Here is a 25,142-nt window from a genome sequence, read left to right on the forward strand (position 1 = left end):
ACCACACCCACAATCCCTCTGTTGCCACAGAAAACGCCCCAGAGGCTCAAAAACTACGAGAACGCAGTTGAGAGTGCTGCCTCGTTACATTAAAGTTTAAATACAACCGTCACTAGCGGTGTGTTAGAAACATGTAACAGTAGAAAAACAGAGCTCCAGAGTAATACAGTACTGTGGGGCAGGATGGTAGAGCTGCAGGGGTAAAGAACATGAAGAACAGAAAGATTATGAAAAGAAAATAGAAGTTTATTGAGAAGTCTGAATCCTGCTCACTCTTCCACAGTTGCAGAAAGACAACACAAACATTAGGTTAAAATCTGGACACATAAACACCATTTCTCTTGTATCATGAAATCCAAAAACAATCTATTCCAGTCACACAAACATAAAGAGGGGAGGCAGGACGGGTGAGTATCTGTCTCCCTGCTTCAGAGACGTAAAAGGGGGGGCGGCTGCTCGTCTCTGAACCCGAACATAAATAACATGGCTGCGCTGTGGGGAGACGCCAGTGGGATCAGTGCAGTGGTGGAGTGAACTGAAGGATTCAGATTGTCCAAATTCCTCTTTCACCAAATTACCTCCTGAATTTGTACACGGATGGTTTGGGGACACATTTGCAGACAAAGTTCATTGCATCTGTACGTTTGATGTGGAGCTGCAGGTCGGCTGAAATAAAAAAATAAAAAAAAACACTGGAAAGTGGGAAGCAGCCACTCTGGCTCGGTCCAACGGGAATAAAATGTGCCGACCAACACCACGAAGCTCAGGAACAAACGCCTGCAGAAGCTGTAAGAACAGCAGATCAAGTCTGCCGAGAAAAAGGGTTCAGTGGGGCCAAAATACCAGGAGATTCCTGTCGAATCAATCAACATTTCATTGGTTGATTGGCGTGTTTGAAATGTGTTGGTAGCATCGTGGGATGTTTGGAAAGAGAAAGCAAAGCTAACCATTCGCTAGCGGAGGCTTCACGTCATCGATCAGGCCTTTTTACCAAAATGTCAAAACTATTTCAATTTAGAAGCGAAGCCACAGGGGGGGGGGGGGGGGGGATTACGATACAAACGCAGCTAAGCCCGCTCCCGCTAGAGGGGGAAAGTCTCAGGAAAATGTAGCACAGGTAATATTTTCATGTCGGTGATGATACTCAGGTGTTTGACACGCGCACAGACAGCTGGAGGAACGACGCGGCCCGATTACAAATGTCTGAAGAGCTTGTGTTGACTTCTGCGGTTTCTACCTTGCCGCCTCTGACAAGAAAAAAGAAAGTATTGCTGCTTGTGCCTCTTACAATACAAGAACAATCCAGCTGTGTTTTTTTTCTTCTTTTAAATCTTAAGGCAAATAGAACCCAACACTCGGTTCAACAGCACGCCACAATACAATCAGACAAACACACAACTGTCTCTGCGGGTGCCAGCCTGAGCGAACATGCATTTAGGGGGTTGCTGGCCAGTGGGGACGGGAGGCTTCAAATGATGGAGGGTTTACCACCACCCTTTACCAGACCGTGCCAAATAGGGAATAAACAAATGCTTTAATCCACTCGGAGAAGAACATAAAAGCTTCTCTACGGGGCAAAGGTCGCTGTAGCAGAGTGAACATGGAAGCCAGGATTGTTCCGCTTCCTCTCACCTTGTCCTCCTGTTTTTGGCACTGATGAGTTTGGTAAGGTATGTGTATGGAACCCCACGTGTGTTGACGTATGTAGGAGTGCGCATGTGTTGGTTTGGGATTTATTGATCACGGCTGTGCGCTTTTCGCTCACTCAGAAATCTTGACATTTTTTCATTTGCCTTAATCTAAAACCAAAATAATACAGTCTTCGGGGCATGGAGGGGGCACTTGAAAAGCTGTGTAAAATGCAGGTGACCCCTCCCCATCTGATTATAATTCCCCGTCTTCGTCCTCTTTCCCGACTGATCTTCCTCCTCCTCCTCCTCTTCCTCGGTGCAGGCCGCTCTAGCGGATGGCCTTGACAGGGCTCTTGAAGCTGGAGGCGGCTTGCAGCTGCAGCTGGTAGGCCATGGGGTGGATCTTGAACCCGTACAGCCTGGAGGAAGAAGAAGACAGCAATGAACCAGTGAGTAAATCTTCTGTCAACCTTTTAAATGGGTGAATAAAGAATTTAAGAAATCACAAGCAGCACTAAAGCGACAAATATTAATGCAACACAAAGAAGTGAACGAGGCTGCGTGGATCTTAAACGAGGTTCATACACATTTCGACCAATGGATTTCCATGACTTCAAACAAATGTGAAATGTCGGTGTACACATGATAGTGAGAAAATGCAGTATTTAAACTAACAATGAGAAGACCAAAGCATGCAGTGTTTACCCTGCCATACAATTAGTCCGTTTTTTTAGGTTTACAATGATCCACTATGGAGGGGTACCTTTCGGGTTTATCCTGCTACCGGGGCTAAAACAATACTTTTTTAACTTCCAATTATGGACAATGTATGAACTGTTAACAGTATGTACGGTTCTACTCAACAGCAGCACACGGTCCAGTTCGACCTGAGGTACTAACCTTGGGACAAACTGATTGGCGGGCCTCTTGGGCCTGTACTCAGGGTGAACCATGAAGAGCATGTGGGGGAAGCCAGTGCCAAAATAGGCTCCATCTGTGTGGTGGTGCCTTGAGGACTTGGGCGTGTAGACGTCCATACATTTAGGACAGTACAGCTTCACCATGGCCTCTCCGGGGATGTCTGACAGACCTGTAGGGGGGCGGAGAGAAAAATACACTGGTTTAGATGGGAGAGGAAATAAATCTAAGACAGAGAGCGCACTAGAATGCTGCTGCTGCAGTGCATGTACTTCCTTTACGTCGCCCTGTCAAATCGACTGAACCCCAACCCCACCGTGGACTCAATACACATAAAATATCAAAATTAAACACACACACAGAAAGCCGGTCAAAGCCATGAAGATGAAAAATGTGGCTACATTCTTGAATACTCTGATCGCAAAGTATAAACAAACTTTATATGGTGACAAAATGTCCATAATTACCCTTCACGTAGCACGCTTTACACGCTGTGTTAAAGAATTCATCTCTTTACTTACCGATAGGAAGCATTGGCTGATTCTCACAATAGACTCTGGGGCAGTAGCCAAAATCTCCCTGTTGATACTTTTCCAACTGCAAAGTATAATGATGATAAAAAATTAATATTTAAAAAGGTGGTAAACTGCTGTCATTTAACAATTGACGAAGCTTTACAAAGGGCGCTGATTCAGTTATTACAGTAAAGATCACAATATGTAAATATATAAATATACAGAAGATTGCGACCACGCATCGTGTTGTGACATTATTCATATCTCCTCAACTAATGTGTTTAGGATTAAATTGTTTACCAGGGCAGATGTACTGCTGGTAGCATTGGCAGATGTTTGAGTAATAGCACAATTCACTAATGTTACAAAGAAAAGGTCCTGCAAGTACATGAAAACATACTTTAAGTACTAAATATACTAATATTTATTATTTCAGATTGATTGATATTTTGTATTATGAATTCACAAAGTAACGAATAATACTCTCAAGTATTTTATGTATGAAAATATGTATATGTATGAAAGTAAAAATATTCCCTCTTTATATTATATCCCCTATTTCCCTTAAGTGGGCAAGAAGTATAAAGTAACAAACTAAAAATACCCATAATGTATAATTAGTAGTATTAGTAAAGCACCACGGTCTGCAGAGATCAAGCCTCTTCATTTTGCTCTCATTGATGCATCGAGCAAATTAATAAACCTTTGCTGGACCAAAGTTTCACTAAATTGATTTGCAAACACTAAAGTCTCTTAGTTTGTCCACTTCCTCTTTGATGAGACAAAATTCTATTAATTATTGTCGCGCTACATTCCCATTTCTTGCACGTACCATCTGTGCGATGCCCCTATTGGTGAGGATGTAGCGGGCGTGGATGAGGCCATACAGCATCTCTGCTGCCTGCTCGATCAGGTCACTCTGGTTGGGATTGTCCTCCAGCTCCTCATCTGAACACAAAGGGCAACAAATAATATTGTCAGGGTCCATATTTCTTTTTTGACATTTTACAGAGAAGCAAAACTGTGGAGAAAAACATTTTCTAAAAGGCACAAGAAATACTGACATTGCAAAAGAAAGAAGGCTCTTGTAACACAAAATACTTTTGTCAAGTCATCCACAGGGTTTCAAAGATCCTGTGAAAATGTACAGCAACTTAGATGGGAAATGTGTATGTGTAATCTGGAGAGAAACCGCTGGCACAGCAGCTCCGCTGAATGCTGAGATCAAACGTCCAGTCATTTTATTTGATGGATAGCATGTGCCAGCATGAAAGATCTTAGAGAGCAGAATTACATTAAACTAAGGATCACTCAACACATTTCTTTCGTCACATGGCATCAACTACTTGTTAAGCTCTGGATCGGTGTTCTGTTTCAGCCTTCAGTCTTTTTAAGCTCTTTGACTACACTTCCGCCGTTTGGGCCGATTGTGTCTCCTGTCTCGACAATTATCCTACGTCTCAAACAACCTAATGGGTGGCAACCAGTGCGTAACGAAATCTGAAACCTTGAAGGTATAATATAAGATTACGCACCTGGCTCGAGGTCCAGGATCATGTCAAGGGCCTGGCGGTAGTGTGGAACCTGCTCATTGAGCCCCGTCAGATTAAACTTGTCCTGGATGTAGTCTTCGTCCACCTTCAATTGAGGAAATCAAATCACAAAATGGATTAATCTGAAAATATTTAGCACGACATACAACAGGATACGTTCATGCACCATAAATTCCGGACTACAAGCTGCGGTTTATACCACGGTGCGGCTAATGTATCATTTCTACAGGCTAACGTCTAAAAGCGAGACAGACGGGTGCTAGTTACGGGCAACCAATCTGGCTGTTGGAGAAGGAAACAGAGCGGCTGCACGTAGACTTTCCATTAATGAACCAATGGTGAGACGTTAAATGTGAAGAACAGCACGGACGACTCTGCATCGGCAGACGTTTTTCTGCCGCGTGGACATCTGCGGCTTATAGAGCGGTGCGGATTATATATGAACACATCTTTATTTCGTTCTAAATTTAGGTGGTGCAGCTTATATTCAGGTGCGCTCTATAGTCCAGAATTTATGGTATTATAAATTCAATGCAAAAAAGTACATTTAGCCAAACAATAAGTGGATTAAAGTATGAGGGTACAAACCCAGAACAAAAAGAATCAATGAAGTGTAATTTAATATTAACTGCAAAGGAAGTAAGAGTAACATGTTTCAATCAGAGCGCTAACATACTTTGCAGATGCCAGACACAATAAGCTTTGATCAAATTCAACTATCAATTTGTTGTGTCATATTGACAATAGTTTAATGAAGTGAAAATAGGTGAAATCTGTCCCGGAGCCAATAGACTAACGTAACGTTCATGACATTACAGATGAGGGATACATCTGGCTGTGCCCAGAGTGTGTAGTAAAAGTAACAGTAAGAAACAAAACCATATTACGATCCAACTTACTCGTGGGTTATATTACCAATAACAAGGCCAGCTTCTATGTGAACTTGACTCAGACATGTCACTGCGGGGATGGCGATAGTTAATATTACTGAGACCAATCAGACAAGGAAACTCACTTCACAGAAAAACTCATTCCCCCTCAGTCCACAGAACCAGGAGATCCATGACACTTCTTCTGAACTGCTCATCTCTAAAGACCTATTAAAAGGAGAGGCAAAACAGAAAGATATGATCCAAAAAAATAAATCAATTAACATTAGGCTAAACAACGTTACATCAACAGCGCATTCTCTGTGACACATGAATAGTTATGATTACAACATCCATTGTCAAAATCATATTCACAAGTTGCTGGAGTCCTTATAAATATTTCCACAATTCTATTTATATTCAGTACTCACAGCAGTAACTTAACGCTACGGATGGCTGTATGAAGCAATAGCTACTAGCCAAGATTGGTAAAGGCTAGGCTAACTACCTAGCTAGCATTATTTTCGCCAAATGTATAAACAAAACTAGAATTTAGAATAGGTTTCGATTTAGTTTCGCTTTTAAATACGTATATCGAAACGTCTGGTGTTAAATATAACGTTATGGTACGGCTATACGCGACAAAAACGCTTAATGTAATCAACGTTAGCTCGCTAAGCTAAACCCCGCTAGCAGCGAATACCCAAAATTAAATTCAATATGGCGCATCGCTAAAAACCGGGCCCCAATGCAAAAACCGCTTACTGCAGCTCACTGTGCATCTGCGTCTAAACGTATGAATACAGTTACGTAAGTAATTTAGCAAACCTACCCAGATTTCAACTTTTATAGTCAAAAATCCTACAGCTCGTAGCAATCACACCGGTGTAAATAAGATGGACACCACCTCCCAGTTCACCCTGTAGGTTACGTTCTTCCTCTTCCTACCGGGACTCGGAGGCGGTGTTCTGCTCCAACGATGCACTGCTGCCGCCTACTGTTGACTTCAGTATTACATGAGGTGTGCTCACACGGCCAGCACCTGTTCTTTCTGCCTTTACTCTTCCCTTTTTGCAAAAAAACGTTTCACTATTGTAAACCGATGACATGGCAACGTGTAAATTGTAATTGTAAATTTACATTTATTATGTCTTTGGGAGACAAACATTTTTGTAGTCAATGCATTACTGCCAAATGATTTCAAAAGCATACTGGGGCTTTAATTTGAACCGAGGAATGAAGTTTCCCTACAATCCAACCAGACGCTTATTTTAGTTACTGCCAGTAACATGTCAAATGTCAACATGAAAATATTAGCTTGAGGGCTAAACAAAATAATCCCACTATATATACAGTCAAATGCTGTTATTTCTTTAAGACAATCCAGTGGCTCAGAAAATAGTCCTCTATGTTTATCGGTTCACAAACATTAAGTACACCTTGAATGAAGTATTTAAAGCATAATATCATTCATCTACCTCTCCATATTGGACTTGGAGAACCCTCAAAGGGCATTAATCAGTGATTTTATTACAATAATGGCAATTTAACTTTTTGTTGAATTGTAAACCAAATAAATACAAATATCAAACCGTAGTTTATTGTATACATTGCAATGACTTCATGAAGGTGCCATGATAGTTAAGAGCGTATAATGGATTATATTTGCTGCCACCAGCAAACCTTTATTTTCCTAAATCAGAAATTGGCAAACTACAGCTGGATTTCTTTTGTTTATTCAACTGTGTTTGCTTAACAGCTGCATCCCTCACTGGTATAGACACACATAGAATTAAAGTGGCATTAGTTATACCAATTTTTCTGGAATGTCCAAACATATGCAGTGAAAAAGGTATTTTATCTTGCTCAGTTTTTCTTCATAATATTCCAAGAATGAGACATGTCATATTTTCCATTAAATCAAAAGTAGTTTATTTAACTTTGCCTTCTCTGTATAACTTTATTATAATAAGACACTTCTCTGCTTGTACATTGCTCCCTTGAACTAAACATGGCAACATTTGTTTGTGGGAATGTAAGTTGGGGTAGACAATACATACCAATATACATACACATGTGTATATTATGGTTCCATTAATAAAACCACAAATAGGAAAAAAAAAAAAGTTTAAACCACTCCAGGTACCTTAGTAATGCTGAAAACACAGTACAATCTTTGAAATAATTGTTTCCTGGAATACACTGGTTTTTCTTTTAAAATAATGCGCACTTCAACATTAAGAGTTAAGGAGGGATGGAGGACTCTTTGAGCCAGTGTTAAGTGTAGCAATGTATAAACCAGGCAGGGCAAGCAGCACCCATGGGTGCGTGTTCACGCTGAGAAGTGAGATAATCAAAACATGTCCCGCTTCATTTGCCTGCAGAACAATGTATGGTTAAATGACACACAACAAAAGAAATGGAACGGGTGAGGTTGTCTGCTGCTTGTTATTCGTTTGGTTGATGATGATCATATACACACAGCTGGATGTATACATGTGAATGTATTCAAGAAACAGTAGAATTGTCTTGATAATGAGAATTGCTAAATCAAGTGTGGGCAAACAAGGCAGAAAGTGCTTGCCATTCATGATAACCCCTCTGGTCCACCCCTCTTTCCCCGAGTTATTACACAAACAGCAGAAAAACGCACACATGCCACACACGCACACATACACAAAATCAAATGCCCTACTCACAACATCCCAGAGACGATTTCAAACTGTTTTCAGTATACAAACACAAACCCCAACTTACAGCAGTGTAAGAATTGATGCAGGTGTATAAATCACTTTTCTTTTTAAAGTTCCCCTTGGATGTCTGTGTGTGCCATTTTACGTCTTTCATGTACGATACAAACAAGTGTTATCCCAACATCAACCCAATATCTTCTCAACACTCCAGGTTGGCATTATTTCCCGCGAGTGAACTGTAAGGAAACTCACGTGACAGCTCGTCATCATTGACCTGAATTCAATTAGTTTGGGCTTCTGGTTGCCAACATGTCCTAAAACAGCCATTAGGAGAACATGCGCATTGGAGGGGGGGGGGGGGGGGGGGGGTTACAAATAAATACTGCCTCAGAAAAGGAGCTCTCTGTAGTATAGTTCTTTCTTGGTATGAGTGTGAAGAGTCTCCAGAGGAGCACAGAGGGGGTGCAGTATAAATGGTACAATACTCGGGCTGGCTCTGTACTCTGGGCCCAGACAGAGTACCTGTCCGGTTGCATCACATGTAACTTGCACGCACGCTAAAAAAAAAAGAACCCAAATAAAAACATTTGAAACACCAACCGTGGGTTTTTGATATACAAGGAGTGCTTATTAGAACATATTCAAATACCTATTGAAAGCATAGACAATTTTTATGAAAGTCAAACCTTTTTTCTTTATTCTATCATATCCTACATGTTTATTCAACATTTCTCCCTCCCGTCTTACAAGATTCATAGGTATTTCATCAGAGGGAAAGTCCCTACAGTGTTCCTTTAAAAATGGAAGTCACTGATGAAATAATGGATGTTAAAATGAAGCCATTAAGCTAGCAATACAGTCTTCATTAGGTAAACAAAGCTCACATGAGAGAATAAAACTTGGGAAAACTTGAGTTATGCAGAACTCTTGCAGGTAAGGAAGATGCTACGATGAGGCAGAAAAAGCCTTTATTTTCTAAAAAAAAGAAAAAAAGAAAGAAGGGCCAACCAATATGTAATTAAATGTCTGAGCAGGTCATCCATGTGAAGCACTGATAAGTAGTACGTCAGTGGGTCCTATCACAGTAATCAGAGAAACACTTGTGGGAAACCAAAAAGTCAGTAAAAGGAGGAATTAAGGAATTTAGATTTAAAAAAGGTATTTTAATGACCTGCTTTTTAGAAAAGAAAAAAGGAAAAACACACCCCTAACATTTCCTAGAGGGTGAAACTCAACCCGACACAAGGCCAGAGGAAGAAGACAGAAACAAAACATGTTATGGTACATTGTTCTCGTTAAAATATGATGCTGCACTTTCCCTTTGTGAGGGAAGTAATGCAGAACTGCACTACCTAATACCACCCAAGGCCAAAGTGTGGTAGAAATATACACAGGTACATAAATATAAAAATTTGTCCAATCCAAACATTTCCGCCAATTCAAATGTGATCATTATGCAACCACATGACTGCATGTGTTCTGTGTTTGTAAATATGTCATATTTGTGCTTGTATATGCAAGTGTGTGTGTGTGTGTGTGTAGCTTTGTGTGAATGTCCTCTGACAAACAACGTGCATCATTTGCAGAACCGCATGCTTGTCAAATCCAACTGGGGTGAAATTATTGAGGGAGGGAGGAAAACTTAACAGAAAGCGAGAGGGAACAAACGGAAAAATGTACAATAACGGACGGTAGATAGTAGACTGAGTGCAGAGGGCGAGACATCACCGGGGTCGGGGAGCGGGGGGGGTTGAGGTGAATTTGAATACCATCTCCATTTACTGTACAATGCACTAATAGATTAGGGATGCCAACAGATAAACCATGAAGTAATTATCAAAAGGGGATTCGATGTGAGGGTTTTTAATGTGGGTGGGATTCATCTGAAAAGTTCTGAAATATTTCATCACTTCCGGTTTTTCGGGGAGAGCCAGTTGCCACGCCGATCCCCGCGGTTGCCACCACCATTGCCAGGCCCGCCGGAGCCGCCACCGGGGGGCCCTCGGGGACCTCTTCCTCCCCCTCCTCCACCTCCTCCAGGGTTGACCCTTCGGTTCTGTCGTTCCATGCCAGGACGCTGGCTAGAGAAGCTTCTTTTATTAGCCAAGGGCTCCTTTCCTGCCATATCACGGTCGACGACACCTCCACCGCCCCTTCCTAGGTGGTGGGGATGGTGAGAGGGATAGGGCTTTCCCCCACCTCCCCCCTCCCGGTCTCTGAACTCTGTGAAGTCGCTGCTCTCAGAGGCGGTCTCCCACTCCTCGTTGGCCTGGTCCGAGTTCTGGTTGGTGAAGTCGGGGGACTTCGCTCCATGGCTCTGGTGGTGCTGGGTCTGTCCAGCGGTGCCCTGGTTGTAGTGGTGATGGTGGTGGCTATTTGCATTGTTAACATGCCCGCCGCCACTGTTATTGTTGGCAATTAATGTATTGTTGTGGTTAGCATTTTGGGCATTGCTTGTCACAGGAGCAGAGACGGGGGCTCCATTACTGTCCTGAACTGAATTGAGGGTAGGAGAGGAGGGCCGTCCTCCTCCGATGACCCCAACTCCTCCGTTGATACGTGCAGCATTCTCTCGCTCCTTCAGCCTCCGAAAGCGGGGGGGCTTATCCTGCTGATGCTGGGAACGCCCGTGACGCCGACGTCGAGCTGGTCGCTCAAACCCGCTGGGGGGGAACCCTCGGTTAATGGGAAGAGGGAGCGCATTCGGCGCTCTGGAGTTTGGGGCCGGGTTGGTTGAAGCTTGCTGATTCACAACTCCATTTTCAGTGGAAGCTGAGGAGGTGGGAGCTGCGGCAGGCAAGAGCGGCTGAGGGGGATTGGACGCCTGGCTTTGAGTTTGACTTGCATCAGCTATCTTTTCTTTCTTCTCGGCTCCATTTCCTCCCCTGTCCTTGGCCCCAGAGGTCTGTGGCGGGCCTTGCTGCTTTCTAGCTGAGGCCGATGACTTTGAGGACCCTCCGTGAGAGGCTGAGCTGGGTCCAACCCGGTGCCCTCCAGAATGTCCTCCTATATTACCACCGCTTCTATAGATGTTTCCTCCTCCTCCGCCACCGCCTCCTGCGCCGCCGCCGCCGCCACCACCCCTGCCCCTCCTTGAGGGTACACCCCTGGGAGTGAAGACGCGGGCCTGGGAACCTCTAGAAGGTGCGGATGAAATGTTGCTGCTGCCAGTGGTGTTGGCATGCTCAGGACCATTCTTGGTGATGATTTTCTGGGGGTCTTCCTTGTCTGAGGGACCATGGTCACTTGCACCACTCTCACTGCCAGTCTCTGAACCTCTTTCCCTCCTTCTCTTAGGGATTTCCTCATACTCTGAACCCTCACTGCGGGTTTCACTTCGGTTCCTGGCCCTGGCTGGGTTATGCTGGGACCGATCCGGACCGTGCCTGACACAGGCCCCCTCGCCCTTGGACTCATGGTGGTGGCTACCGCCAACAGATGGCCGGTAGTCTCTGCCACTCCTTCCACCCATTCTGCCCCGACTAGCACCAATGGGGCCGGCGGGAGCCGTGTAGGCGCCACGGTAACCACGGCCGCGCCCATAGAACTCTCCTCCTCGTCCGCGACTGGCACGGCTGCCTTTGGCAGGAACTCCATGATTGTGTGAGGGGCCCCCTCCTCTCTCAAAGGAGCGGTCCCTGTCCCTCCTGGAGGAGGGACCTGAAAAAGTGGTGTCTACATCTTTAGGCCCTCTCCCAGACCCAACCCCGCCTCCTCCTGAGGATCGTTCTTTTCCTGCATTCCTGGCTTTGGCTGTCTGGGCTGGTTCATCCTTCGATGGAGCGGATGGGTTCTGCGAGGCGGAGGATTCCTGCTTTATGGAGGCACGTTGGCCACCATCTTTCTCTTTCCCAAAGCTTGTTTTTTCTCCTCCATCAGCTTCCCCTACGTCTCTCTTAATCTCCTTAAGCACTGGCTTCTTAATGGGACCGGCCCTCCTATTTGGATTGCTGCCTCCTGTCTGGTGGGAGGGTTTGTGGTCGGATGGAGTGTTGGAGGAGTCCTCGCCTCCACGAGAGTTGTTGCCACCTCCTGCATTGGCCCTTCTACCATGAGAGGACCCCCCACCTGTATTGCTGCTGCCAGGCCGTGGGCCCCACTGGGTCTCAGTCTTGTGCTCCCGCCCCCCTCTTTGGTTTGATTTAGGATGAGGGTGGTGTTGCTGCGGCTGAGCATGACTGCCATGTTGAGAGGGAGGTGGGCTAGGGGAGATTGCTGGGCCCGTCTTCTCCTGTTTCACAAGGCTGCTGCCGTTAGCACTGTTGCCTCTTTCACCATGAGTGTGCACAACAACAGCTTCACTCTCTCTCTGGGATGGGTGATGATGCAGGGCACCTTTTACATTGCCATCTTCCCTGGCAGAAGAGGAGGAGGAGGAAGAGCACGAGGAGGAGAGTGAAGGTTGGTGGATGGGGGCAGAAGAGTCGGTCTTCTTAGCAGGAGCCTCAAGCACTCTGTCTCGGCTGTTCTCTGGTTTGTGGGGGTGGAGAGAGTAGTGAGGCTGCTGGGGGTGGTGGCCGTGATGGTGGTGGACATGAGAGTTGCTCTCAACAGCGGGGTGATCAGCACGACCATTGCGATCATAGTGAGGGTGTGGGGCTCCCCATATCTGCCCCTGCTGAGACCCTCGTGGAGGCCCTTCATCCTGATGGGGGTAGCTATGCGGCTGATTTCCCCTCTCGCCCCTCTGCTGCTGCTGCTGCTGGTGGGGATGCATCCTTGCACCCTGGTCAGGGAAGTTGCTAAAGTTGCCTCGCCCACTCATGTAGTGATGAGGGTGGCCGCCACCCTGACCTCCAATTTGAGTTCCAACTGGAGGCGGAGTTTGATTGGGTGCGCCAGGGGTGGAACCGGGCTGCTGGATGGGTCCCAATCCGCCCTCACGCATGCGGTGTGGAGGAGTGTCACTCCTAAGATATAGAACATTGAAAGAACGCTAAATGAATCCACCTCAAAAGACTCAGATTACAAAATAACTTCCCTTCCTGACCATTCATGTATTTAGAGCAACCAATCAACATTGGAAAACTTTTAACACTGTTCTCACTATATAAGACTTGTAAATCCTTACCTGGGCCCTTTGGCCACATCGTCATCCTCCAAAGCCTGCTTCTGCCTATGGGGCGATGTTAACCCGCGGCCCTCCGCTCCGCCAGGGAATACCTCCTGACCCCAGGCCATCTTAGGATCCATAGGGGGGGTCCCACGGTGTGGGTGACCCGGGTGCTGTTGCTGCCTGTCAAAGGCATCTGAACCAGATCCCCCCGAATCAGACCGCTCACGGCCAATAAGTCCTGTAATAGGAGAAGAATGACATTAAAAAAGGCAATATCTGCAGAGGTAGTGAAAACAAAACGTGACTCAAGTCACTATATATGGAAGTAAATGTGTGTCATCGGGTTTTGAAAGAAAAACGTGAAGAGCAATCGATTCAAGATCAGGAGCGAGCACCCAATACACCTTCGGCTTCGGATTGTAGCCATGTCCAATAATAACGGGGCATTAATGCCAACGTTGTGGCAAACTTTTAATAAATGTTCTTTTATGTATTTCTTCATACGTGGCTGTGACGTAGTGCTCACTTATATAATTGTAATCGCTGCATTGGATATGGGATGCATTTTTGAACATTTTCAACAATATGTTTGCAAATGTGTGACGACTCAAGTGACGGAGGCAGACAACACCTGCCTGCCGGGGGAAAACAAACACGCAACCGTAGCCAAACCAGTAGTTCAAAAACCAGTAGTTCAAAAACCAGTAGGCACGTAACACCGTCACTGAAAAATGGTTTCTCGTTTCAGACTTTATGAGCAAATACAGGATCCCTTTGAGATAAATTCTAAAGCTTCGCATTAAGACGTACATCCCTTTATGTAAGACTCTGCGCTACTTGCAGGTCGCTGTGTTGTGCCAGATCCTCAATAAAGTTTACCCATGGTCATGAAGACTCATTTAACGTTACCTGGACTTTGAATGCCGCTTAATACCCAACTGAGATCGGCTTGTGCCTCAGAAAAAGGATCCTTCCACCGACCACTTTCCGCACTCGGCGCTACTGCGGTTATTCCTGCATGTCCTGTCGGGTTTATGCGTCTGCACGCTCCGCTAAAGCCGCTGCCCCCCCCCCCCACTACAGCGGCTCATGTGCCTCTTCAAGCGCGTCCTGGTTTCAAAACTCTGCCAATCACTCCTAACAGCTTGTCCAAGGATCTCTGCATCATTAAAACTAGAAGAAGAGGCGTATTGTGAGCGGCTGTACGCTCTGGTTTAACTTCCGCTTCGTTCATGTCCAACACAGTCTGTTAATGTACAAATGTCAGCTGTCTATTACGGAATCTGAAACCACACTGATGGCATGAAGAAGAGTTAAAGCCCTGTTATCATTGGACATGGATACAATCTGATGCCCAAGGTGTATTGGGTGCTCGCTCCTTTTGATTGACGCACGCTCCTGATCTTGAATCTTGAATCGATTGCTCTTCCTTGAGGTCCCGGATGTTGCAGTAGAATTATTTGCGGTTGAATTTTTTGCAGTATTTTAACGTTGAAAAACATTCAGGTACATAATTTCAATGCATAAATATTCAGTGCTAGATATTCAATCACCTTTTTATTTCAACACCCGATGACACAGATTTACTTCCATAACTATACAGTCATCATATCAGCCTGCCTGCTACTGCACTAACATTTGAACTGTGTTCCCTGGTATGGCAGTATAATATAATTAAATTATTTGAACAGTGAAGATCTGATTGATTTTTTCAAATAATATAATTAGATCCAAGTGATGATGTCACATCCACTCACCAGATGGGTGCATGCCTGCTGAATAGTAGTCCATAGGCGGAGGGCGGCCTTGCATCATGCGAGGGTCCATGTATGGCATCATCATCCAGCGAGGGTCGAAATTCATTGGCAGTTGTGGGGGTCGCACCATATTGCTGGGTTGATACATGGGTCCACCCTGCTTTGGTCCAGGCCCCGGCTGGGGTGTTGAGCCTGGTGAAGGACCCTGGGGAGGCTGGGGGGACAGCTGGCTTTGTGAGGCCTGGCTGTGCTGTTGTTGCTGTTGTTGTTGTTGTTGTTGTTGTTGTTGCTGCTGCTGTTGCTGCCACTGCTGCTGCTGCTTAAGGAGCTGTTCCTAAATGGAAATAATTGTGAAAAATAAAACATAGCAACCAAGATGTTTAGCAGCAGAAATAGACATTTATAATGAAATGTATAAAGGTTATTTTTGTATCTGTATGAAGCATATCTCATTGAGAAAGATACATTTTAAACTAAACCAGAATGCAGACAACATTCAAGCAATACCTGTACAGACAAGTTCAGATCCTTACCTGTTGCTGCCTCTGAAATCGAGGTGGAAGAGACTTCTGGTACTTTGAGTAGCCCTGGCCGGGAGGACCACCAGCTTGACGTCCTGCTCCCCCTCCAATGTTCTCAATCTTGACTGGGTCAACACCTCTTTCACCTACACTTCCTGCACGGATGTGCGGCGTGCCCATGGTCTCTTCCTTATTTTCTGCTGGTAAAGGTACATCCAGCGTAGGCTGTGGTGGCTGTGACACAGGAGGCTGGGGACACGGTTGGGCTTCTGAACCAAGAGATGGTTGTAGAGTTAAATCGCAGCTCATTATCAAGACATGGCAGCTTTATTTGAAGTGTTATAGTGAACATAGTCAACAGTGTCACCCAATCACATGATCGTGAGCTAAATAACTCTGATCTAAGAAACTCACCTGCACTTGAGTCATTGCTGCTGTTGCTGCTGGCTCGCTGTCGGTCCCCAATTTCAGGACTGGACCCTGGCTGGACAACCAACTGTGGAGATTCTTCAGGGTCCACACAAGGGGATGGGGGCTGGCTGATGTTGGGGGAGGAGGCTGAAATAGATGGACTAAGGCTGCCTGCTGGGGCAGCTGCAGAGTTTCCATCCAGGCTTGGGCTTTTACAGCTGCTGCCACCACCTCCTGCGTTGCTGCCCTGCTGCTGTTGCTGCTTCTCATCCAGCCTCTTGAGTTTCTCTGCACAGGCTGCGCGCCTCTCTTCCTCCATCCTGCGTTCTTCCTCCTCGCGGCGGCGACGAGCTCGCTCCACAGCAGCGGAGATCTCAGTGGAGGACTGTTTCCTGCGCTGACGCCAAGTCTCATCTTCATCATTCTCCTGGGGTGCAGGGACAAGAAGGCCTGGTTGGGCAGGAGGAGACGGGCCCCCTGGTGCTGGCTGAAGCTGGCTCGGGACAGGTTTTGACAGGCCTTGAGAGGTACCCTGATTTTGGGTCCGGTCCTGAACGGGTAAGAAAAATATGAATGAGTCATCATTCAGCTTCCAACACTCAAGATGACGTTGCTGCAATCTGCAGAAATGCACGCAAATACACACACACACACACACACACACACACCTCTTATATTACATGTCTTCACAGCTTGGGCATGGCCTGTCTAAGGCAACAACCCGTTGCCAATGGCAAGCAAACTACCTGGTAGTTGGTTGGTGGTCCCTGGCCCCCCCAGCCGCTGCCTCCCTCCTCGGCCCGTCCTGGCTTGCTGGAGGGTTGGGGTCCATTGTCAGCATTACAGGGAGGGGTGCGGCGGGTGTCGCCACCGCTGTCCGAGGCTCGAGAGCGAGAGGCTGCAGGGGGTGCATCCTGGGACCTCTGCTGCTCACTGAGGAGAAAACAAAGTCATTACAGTAGCTTGTATGCTTGCAAAGAAATAACTTTTTTTACAATAAACATTTGAAAAGATAAAAATCGTCATATCATCATAAGTTGAAGTGATCTCAGACTAAATATGCATACCACGAGTCATTATTGCTCTCGGTTCTTTCCTCTTCCCCCTCTTCATCTCCTTCATCATCACTGAACTTCAACTTGGCGGAGTAATCAATCTCCTCATGAGCCCCTTTAAAATAAAAAAAACATTGGAACTTTGTTAATACCAAACATACATGCAGTGCAGTGCATTTATTACCCATTACTTTGATATGCCCGAGAATCATATGCAACGTTAGAAAGCATCAATCTGGTTCACTATGCCGTCACCCCATTTCGACTGAAACGGTTACAATTGTCAATACAAATAGAATATTTTTTCCATCTGGTAGATAAAATATATTTTTCGAGCCAAGATATGAATAAAATAATATTTTCTTAATTCTGTTGTGTACATCAAAAACTATTTCTAATTTACATGCTAGTTCCATACATGTATAAACCAGCTTGTTGATTTACCTGCCCAGCCCTCATCGCCATCATGGTCAAGCTCGTCTAACTCCTTCAGGTCATCCTGCTTTAGGATAGGTGGTCGCTTCACAACTTCTACACCTGAATCACGTGGGCCGCCCTGAGAACGGTCAGGACCTCCCTGCCGGAACCTGAAAGAGAGGAAGAGTTCAGTTAAAAGTCAAAGATAAAAAAACAGCAGGAAAAAATGGGATTCAAAGTGAATAAACTTAAGTGGCAAAACACTAGCCATACAATTGGAATTGGACAGAAACATACCTTGGAGGCCCTTCCCCAGGTGCCGGGTACCGGAAGGGCCCCTGAGGGCCATAGGGGCCCGGGAAGGGCAGGTATGGAGGATACATCTATAATTAAAACATTAAAAAACGGTTAGGACACAATGAATTATGATGTAATTAGGAAAGGACATGAAACATGCAGGTTTTAGCAAAGCAAGCGCCCAATTATATATTTGAAAACAAAACAAAAAAACATGCTTGATTAGATTGTAAATGCTGAATAATTACTAACGGAGCTTTATCTTTCCTCATTCTTAAATCAATAATGTTTAGTATATAATTGTTGGTTAGAGAGGAGATCCAATAGTAGCTCGGTTTAACTGAGCGCTTCATTAGTTGCTGTGGCAGACTATTGACTTTGAGGTATACAGGAATCATACACTGCTCGGGTTTAGGTCAGGTCAGATTGTGAGGATCATTCAATTTTATCAATTCCTTCATCCTCCAGGTACTGCCTGCATACTCTTGCCATTTGAGCTTGGGTATTGTCAGGAAGAATCAAGGACCTACTGCACCGGCGTAAGGTTTGACCATGAGTTCAAAGGATTTAATTTAAATACCTAATGTCAGCCAGTGGTGAATCTGCTCTCATCTGTGAAAGGCACAGGGTGCCAGTGGCAGCCAATTGTGGTGTTCTATTGCAAATGCCAATCGAGATCAGAAAGAGTTTGATTGGCATTTGCAATCTCTTTCTGATTGTTTTGGCAGAGACATTCACACCAGTGGCCTGCTGGAGGTCATTCTGTGGGGCTCGGGCAGTGCGCAACCTGTTCCTCCTTGCACAAAGCAGGAGAGATCAGTCCAGCTGATGAGTTGAGGACCTTCTATGGCCCTGTCCAGCTCTCCTAGAGTAACTGCCTTTCTCCTGGAATTTCCTCCATGTTCTGGAGATTATGCTGAGAGACACTTGAATCTCCTTTGCAACAGCACACTGTTGAACTTCTGTAGGGTTAAGAAATTGCCACATGCTCCGAGGAGTGAGCGATAGTGAATATATTGACTTATCAAACGCAATATGGAAATAAGCACAGCCATTTTTGGTGCTCTGGTTATATTGATTTTTACTAAAAAATGAGTGTCACCAACATTTGAGTCAATTGTCTGAGAACGTACTTGCATTATTATGCTATTATATTGTCATTATGTAACCAGTGACATCAAATGGAAATTGCAGTAATTGTTTATAGCAATTAATATGACAAAAAGTAGATTGTGACAGCCCTACTGTAGCTAAAACCAGTCAGAGAGAGAAAGAGGGAGACACTTGAATTGGCCACATGCAAAACCAGTCCTGTTTTGAGAGTTGTTTCATTGTTGGCCCTCTAGTGAACTTGTTAATTATATCAACACCAATGCAGCTGAAATTGATGAACCCTTGCTCCTACTTACCTGACCAGATTCAGTTACGTGCATTCCTTGATAAAAGATTGTTTCTTTAATTTTTTTAAGCAGTTTTTTCAAATAAAAAATGTCACGAAAGGAATACCCCGCACTGGCCGGTTGTGCCATTCGGCAGAAACATACAGTAAATAATATTTTAAAAATTGATACTGAAACATTGCCTGAAAACAAGTGAAAAACTTACAAAGGGAGGAATGATCCCTCGATATTGGGGGAACCCCGGGCCACCAGGTTGCTGTTGCAGGGCCAAGGCAGGGCTGCCTGCTGGAGGGTTTCTAGGTGGCCCATGGGACTGAGAATTTGGAGGGGGGACCCCAGCAACCCCGTCCATCCCCAGAGCCCCAGCAGCGCCGCCCTCCACTCCCCCCTCCCCAGACAGGGTGGGCGCCATGGCGCGGCTCCCACCGTCCCGCCAACTTGTAACGTCTGAGGAGAGTGAGGACAGAGCGGTCAGAATGCTTTAAAGCCTTTTTAATGGAATCAGGTCAGATATGCCACATCCTTACTTTAGAAAGATAGTACATCAAAGCAAATAACCCACCAAAAAAGAAATCGATTTACTTTTTATATTCTTTTCAATTAATTAAGCTGGAAACCATATTTTTAGTTCGACGTTGAATTCAATTTGGTGTTGGCAAGTGCATACCACAATACCACATTCATGAAGTGTAATTTAGATAGGACTTGGAAAATGAATAACAGCATACTAAATGCAAATGATTCCATGATGAATACCCATCTGAAAGAAGTTTTCCCCTTTGCAACAAATTGAACTATAGGACTAGTGTATCAATTATTGGAGATCAAGTGAGAATCACTTACTTTGGGGGCGGAGGCTTGGTCCGGGCCCATACCACTGATCTGCAGTGCCCTGTTCTCTGCCAGCTTTGTCCTGGTCGCCAGCCGCCTGCAGTGTGGGAAATTCCTCGCGAGAGAATGGCGACTGTAGGTTTAATCCCTTTCCACCTGTAGAGAGGGAAGACAGAGGGATTTAGGTGTTTTTTTCTTTTTTGAGAGAGTGCAAATTGTAATTAAAAGCGTATTCTAGTAAATTTCTCATGAGACTTCCAAAAATGAAGACTTACCATCCCCTTGTGTTCCATGTGTAACACTGGCCTGTGCCCAGGACCTTGCCCCTACGGCCTGGGTTGAAGCTGCAACCAGAACCTGATACACACAACACACAAACACACATCAGCTAGGGCCGCCATCAATTATTATTAACTGTCAAGTCACTTTGCGATTGGTTCACTGGGACTCTCTTTACCTCTGGAGCTGGAGGGGTTTTCGGGCGGGTCGGTGCAGGTGTCGGTGTAGCCACAGGCTGCTGCGATTCCGGCTGCGGTGCTGACAATGCATCGGTACTTGGAGAAAGAAAACGGTAACAGAGGAAATATTAGACAAATTAGCCTCAACAAAAAACTAAAACTGTAACACAAATTTCTACTACCCATTGAGGTAACTTTAACAAGTAAAAGTGGAAAATTGGTGAGTTTATTTGGTTACTAAAGTGGGTTTATTTACCTCTTTGGGTCTGCTTGGTCCTGTTTGCTTGCCCATCCTGTGCCGTCTTTGGGAACGAGCGTGACGTTGGGATCGTTGCCTTTGTTCTCTGCCTTCAGACTGGGCAGGTTGGCAGGGGGTGGCATACGCCGTGCGGAGGCAACTTTACCAAGAGACTGCAGGCCATGGCGGGGGGGAACTGATATGGAAGAGACAGGAGGTGATTAGCACAGACGGACTAAAGAAACCTGACACTAATTAAATATTCTGGGTTTAAAGAGGTTCAAGATGACAGGGACACGTTTGCTTGATACACAATTATGATGCTAAAGAACTTTAAAAAAAACTAAGGGCTAGGTAGTTCCAGCCTGGTGATTCAAATACAAATGGGTTATTAAAAAAAATGCTATAGATTATTAAAAATCTTGAGCAAACCGACTTTGTATTAGAGTTCATGGAGAAGTTTTAGCGAATTGATGGTAACAGAAGAATGGAAAAGTGAAGCTGTTCCGAACATCAATCCCTCATTTGTTTCCTTGAGGCTCTGAGAAACTGCAGCAGTGCATGGCTTTACTATGTAGGAGGAGGAAGTCTATAGTTTGAAAACGAGGACAGCTGCTTAGATGTGGTGGGGCGCTTCTGAATAAAACATCAACTGGGGACTCGGCACAGAGGGTCAAACAACCTCTACAAGGAAGCCTCTGTCTCAGGTCAGGCTCAGTGGCTCTGATGACATGTCAAGGCCAAAGAGCCAGTCACCTTTCAGACAGGGCTGCATTCACTTTTATACATCTACAGATGAGATTATAATAGACATGGTAATTTCTCTCTTTTAGTCAGGTATAACATCCTGTATAGCAGATATCCTTGATCCCTAAATAATATTGAGAGAGACGCACCACATCAACTATTTCCTATATTGTAAATCAGCACCAGGACCCTGCTCCTTGTACGTAGTTGAACCAACTCGATTTAATGTCCTATTAGCCAGCTCAAATTAACCAGATGATTGTGGTCAGGCTATCTTGGTTCCTCAAAGGCTGATCCGTGCTCAAACAATCTCGTAAATTTGAAGACGTCGGTTATGAGGATATTTGTGTGTGCATACAAAGAAAATACATACATGGTCAACAATGTACAAATATGTTCAGTGTGTGAGACAGTCGATGCTCGGCTGCGGCGTGTGGTATTCGCAATGCATGATTTCAGACGGTCTTGTAAATAAATGATTCCATGTAGGCAGCATCGATGGCGATTGTATATTAAGTCAATGTGATAACGGATCTTGGTGAGCTCGAAGAACACTCTCCCTATAAAAAGTTAGTCTAAATAATATTGATCCTTCATCAATGAGAAAGAGAGCTGCCCTGTTTTCCATGGGTGGCGAGAATAGTAGCCTGCGCCAAGCAGCTTCAAGTTTTCGATAATGTTGCTGTGGTGATTTTTCCCAACTTTTGCTTCAACCGAAAAGCCTGACCTATGTAATCTTAACCTGGAAGATGATCTGGCTAGCTCAGATAGCCACTTAGCTATTAAGGAGATGGCAACCAAATGTATCAAAGTTGCGCTACTTGCTGTCAGGCGTCAACACAGCACAGCCAGGCACATTTAATCATAAACCCTGAGGGTAAATCCAACTGTTTCTTAAGCCTTATTTCTGATTCATTACAAAACAAGTAAGTGATAAAACAGCTAGTGATAGAACAAAAACAGAAGTGGAAGAATGTAAACAGAGCCTGAGAGCCAAGCAACTTTGGAAAAAAATAACCCTGGCCGAAAGAAAGGCCAATCCACCAGTGTGGATGTATGATATGTGTATGTCAACGACAACGAGAGAACCAAGATACTCACCAACAGGCTTTTGTGTTTCAAGGCTCTTTCCTTTGTATGTATCAAACAGGTTGAGAGACGCATACTTGGTTTTGCCTTCCTTCCCCTTTGCAGTTTGCCCAGAGCGCTCTGACATTGCGCTGTCCGCTCATTGAGTATGGTGAGGCCTGAAATTGGGGGGGGGGGGGGGGGGGGGGAGGCAAAGACACGGTCAAGGTACTGATTATACAAGCAGGCATTCAAAAACAACAAAACAGAAACAATCTCACTAATCAAAATATCCTAAACATGAGGGACGTGACCCTGTGGTGCGGTCCGTACAGGCCACATCTCACCTATACAAAATCTAAAGGTGTGTTAAGATTATAGCGGTCAGCTTTTTAATTACTTAATGTTGGTTCTCCACCAGTTGTAAACGAGTTGGAAAACTGGAATAGTACTGGAAGTACTTGAGCTTTCCTTTCCAAACAAATTTCATCTTAGAGACATTCAACAGTATGCCAACGAAAACACAGGTAAGGCAAACAGACCTAGTAGTGCTAATGCAGAAAACGCTGTGCAAAAAAAAGAGGAAAAAACAGCCTGGTCTCTATGGCAACACATTAAAACTGATATTCTTCAATGGCTTTTCTTGGCTCCATGGCAACTGCCAGGCCTCTTACTTGAACTAATTTTACTGCACATCAATAAAAAAACAGAGAGGTCACATCTGTCCCATTCAAAGGGATTTGGCTGTATCCAGCCAGTTAAACAGCTGCCCCCAATCCACCCTACTCCCATTAGAAACTATTGCTGCTAACAAATCATTCTCATCAGATTAGTATGCAGAAAATATCAGTAATTACATTAACATCCTATGAATGAAGTAGTGAAAGGATGCAAGCCAATCCATATGGTCCATGACCATATATCAGAACTGAATAACAAGTCTACTTTTCTAGCTCCAACAGCAATATGATGATCAGTGGCCCAAACAGAAAATTCAGTGCAACCCAATTTTAATGTATGCTAAAAGACTGGAATGTAAAGCAATCTACATTCGACTGTGCACTGATAATCCTAATATTGACAGAAGGTGTCAACAATCCTCAATCATTGAGGAAAATAAGTTCACGAAGCTGCAGCACGGCATTGTGCCTCAATAGCCCGATGGGATTAGAAAATTAGGTCGTGGGGGTGGCTGGTCAACTATGTATGTATGGGGATTAACGAGTGCCGGCATCTACACCACCAAAACCGTAACCGAAACAACATGGATTACAAAGAGGTCTCGAAACACTAATGCTAACGACGAACACGGGCGTAATTTGTGCAAAGGAAGCTAGTAGCTTCGACGGTAGCAATTGCAAAGAATAAACATGAACTGACGAATTTACAGACGTACAAAAGATGTGTGGATTCCAGTGCTAATGTTGGCCAGCTAACACAAGGCCTCTGTGTTCACGTTGGGAGGGGGACTGCGTTGGTGTTTCATAATGCATTCTCAACAACTTGCGGTAACATTAGCCCCTTGCTCCCCAAATCTGTGAGGGATGACGTTTTTAACCTCACACCTACATTGCGAATGAACGCCTTTGTGGTGGTGTTCTTGCTTGTTGGTAAGAAGCACAGAGAAAAGCAGATTTTATATATATATATTTTTTTGTTGAGAGAACAAAACAAAATGGCGGTGGTGACAGGCCCGGTGCAGTTTAACGTGAACGTAACTGGTTGTGTAGTAACTAGGCTAAGACTAAGTATATTTGGCATCATTAAGAAAACTTTCAAATATATTAGCTAAATAGTTCCATGCTGGTTTATTGTTCTGAAAAATGTTGATGGAAATGGTCAGTTTAAACTAACGTCGCCGTATCGCAAATTGACGTGTTAGCTCAAGCCACAGAGGCGTCAGTGTATTCCAGGCGAACAACCTGCGCTAACGTTTATCCGCTAACATTGGCGTTAGCTACGCACCGTGGGTCGCTGTAGCAACTAAATGTTATGTCACAAGCCAACTGAAAGGCTGAAAGCCCTCAACAATTACAATTCCCGAGGAAAACCATCAATTCCGATCTTCTTTTATAGCAAACGGACAACCTAAGCACTTAGCCAAGCTGTACTGTCGGTCCAGTGAACCCACTAACATTAGCTAGGTAGCTAGCTAGCAACAACAACCGAGACATTGTGCCTTTCCACAAGCATACGACTGTCCTTCCACCAAAAGTCCTCTCGCTAACGTTACGCAAACGTCGTGATGAAGGCTAATGGCGATTTCTGCTTAGATAATTGTAACTACTCAGCGTTCGCATGAAGCATGCTACATTTTCCGACCACTGACCTGGTCTTGTCCCGACTCGTCTCGAGGTTGTATCGCAGAATGAGCTTAGCAATGCTATCGCGGAACGTTAGCTGTAACGTTAGCTTTCTAGCAAGTGACCCAGCTAGCTAAGCAACGCTACCCTCCCGCATAGTCAAACACATACGATCTGTGCAGTTGATCGCACCAAAATAATTACCAGTGGTACTACATAGACAATGAAGGTGTTCGGCTTACTTGCACTCCTTTTCTTTTTTTCCAAAAATAAATGAAATGGGAGAAAGACAAATGTAATATCGGACTCGATCGGTCCTTCATCTAAAGAGCCGTCAACGGCTACTGTGTGATTTGGTGAGATGGAAGCCGTTTGGGACCTAACGTGCAAACATTAGCGTTACA

At 44.7% G+C, this 25,142-nt stretch overlaps 2 protein-coding genes across 2 annotated transcripts; both read right to left on the minus strand.

The window, feature by feature from the left end:
- Positions 1-225: 225 nt before the first annotated feature.
- Positions 226-6,464, minus strand: csnk2b (casein kinase 2, beta polypeptide). The gene is made up of 7 exons (XM_037474765.2): positions 6,319-6,464; positions 5,633-5,714; positions 4,600-4,702; positions 3,897-4,012; positions 3,071-3,146; positions 2,532-2,721; positions 226-2,050 (listed from the first exon to the last, which is right to left on the minus strand). Exons 2-7 carry the CDS (start codon positions 5,702-5,704, stop codon positions 1,960-1,962), a joined length of 648 nt encoding a protein of 215 aa, XP_037330662.1. The 5' UTR covers positions 5,705-5,714; positions 6,319-6,464; the 3' UTR covers positions 226-1,959.
- A 930-nt stretch (positions 6,465-7,394) lies between these two features.
- On the minus strand, positions 7,395-25,114 carry prrc2a (proline-rich coiled-coil 2A). The gene is made up of 16 exons (XM_062558690.1): positions 24,981-25,114; positions 22,469-22,614; positions 20,639-20,816; positions 20,382-20,478; positions 20,200-20,281; positions 19,937-20,080; positions 19,299-19,540; positions 17,694-17,779; positions 17,424-17,566; positions 16,992-17,094; positions 16,671-16,857; positions 15,928-16,474; positions 15,526-15,782; positions 14,993-15,326; positions 13,251-13,473; positions 7,395-13,089 (listed from the first exon to the last, which is right to left on the minus strand). The coding sequence occupies exons 2-16, from the start codon at positions 22,581-22,583 to the stop codon at positions 10,086-10,088; spliced, it is 5,742 nt and encodes a 1,913-aa protein (XP_062414674.1). The 5' UTR covers positions 22,584-22,614; positions 24,981-25,114; the 3' UTR covers positions 7,395-10,085.
- Between the last annotated feature and the right edge of the window lie 28 nt (positions 25,115-25,142).

The sequence above is a fragment of the Pungitius pungitius genome, chromosome 17 (assembly GCF_949316345.1).
Source record: "Pungitius pungitius chromosome 17, fPunPun2.1, whole genome shotgun sequence".
NCBI classification, from domain to species: domain Eukaryota; kingdom Metazoa; phylum Chordata; class Actinopteri; order Perciformes; family Gasterosteidae; genus Pungitius; species Pungitius pungitius.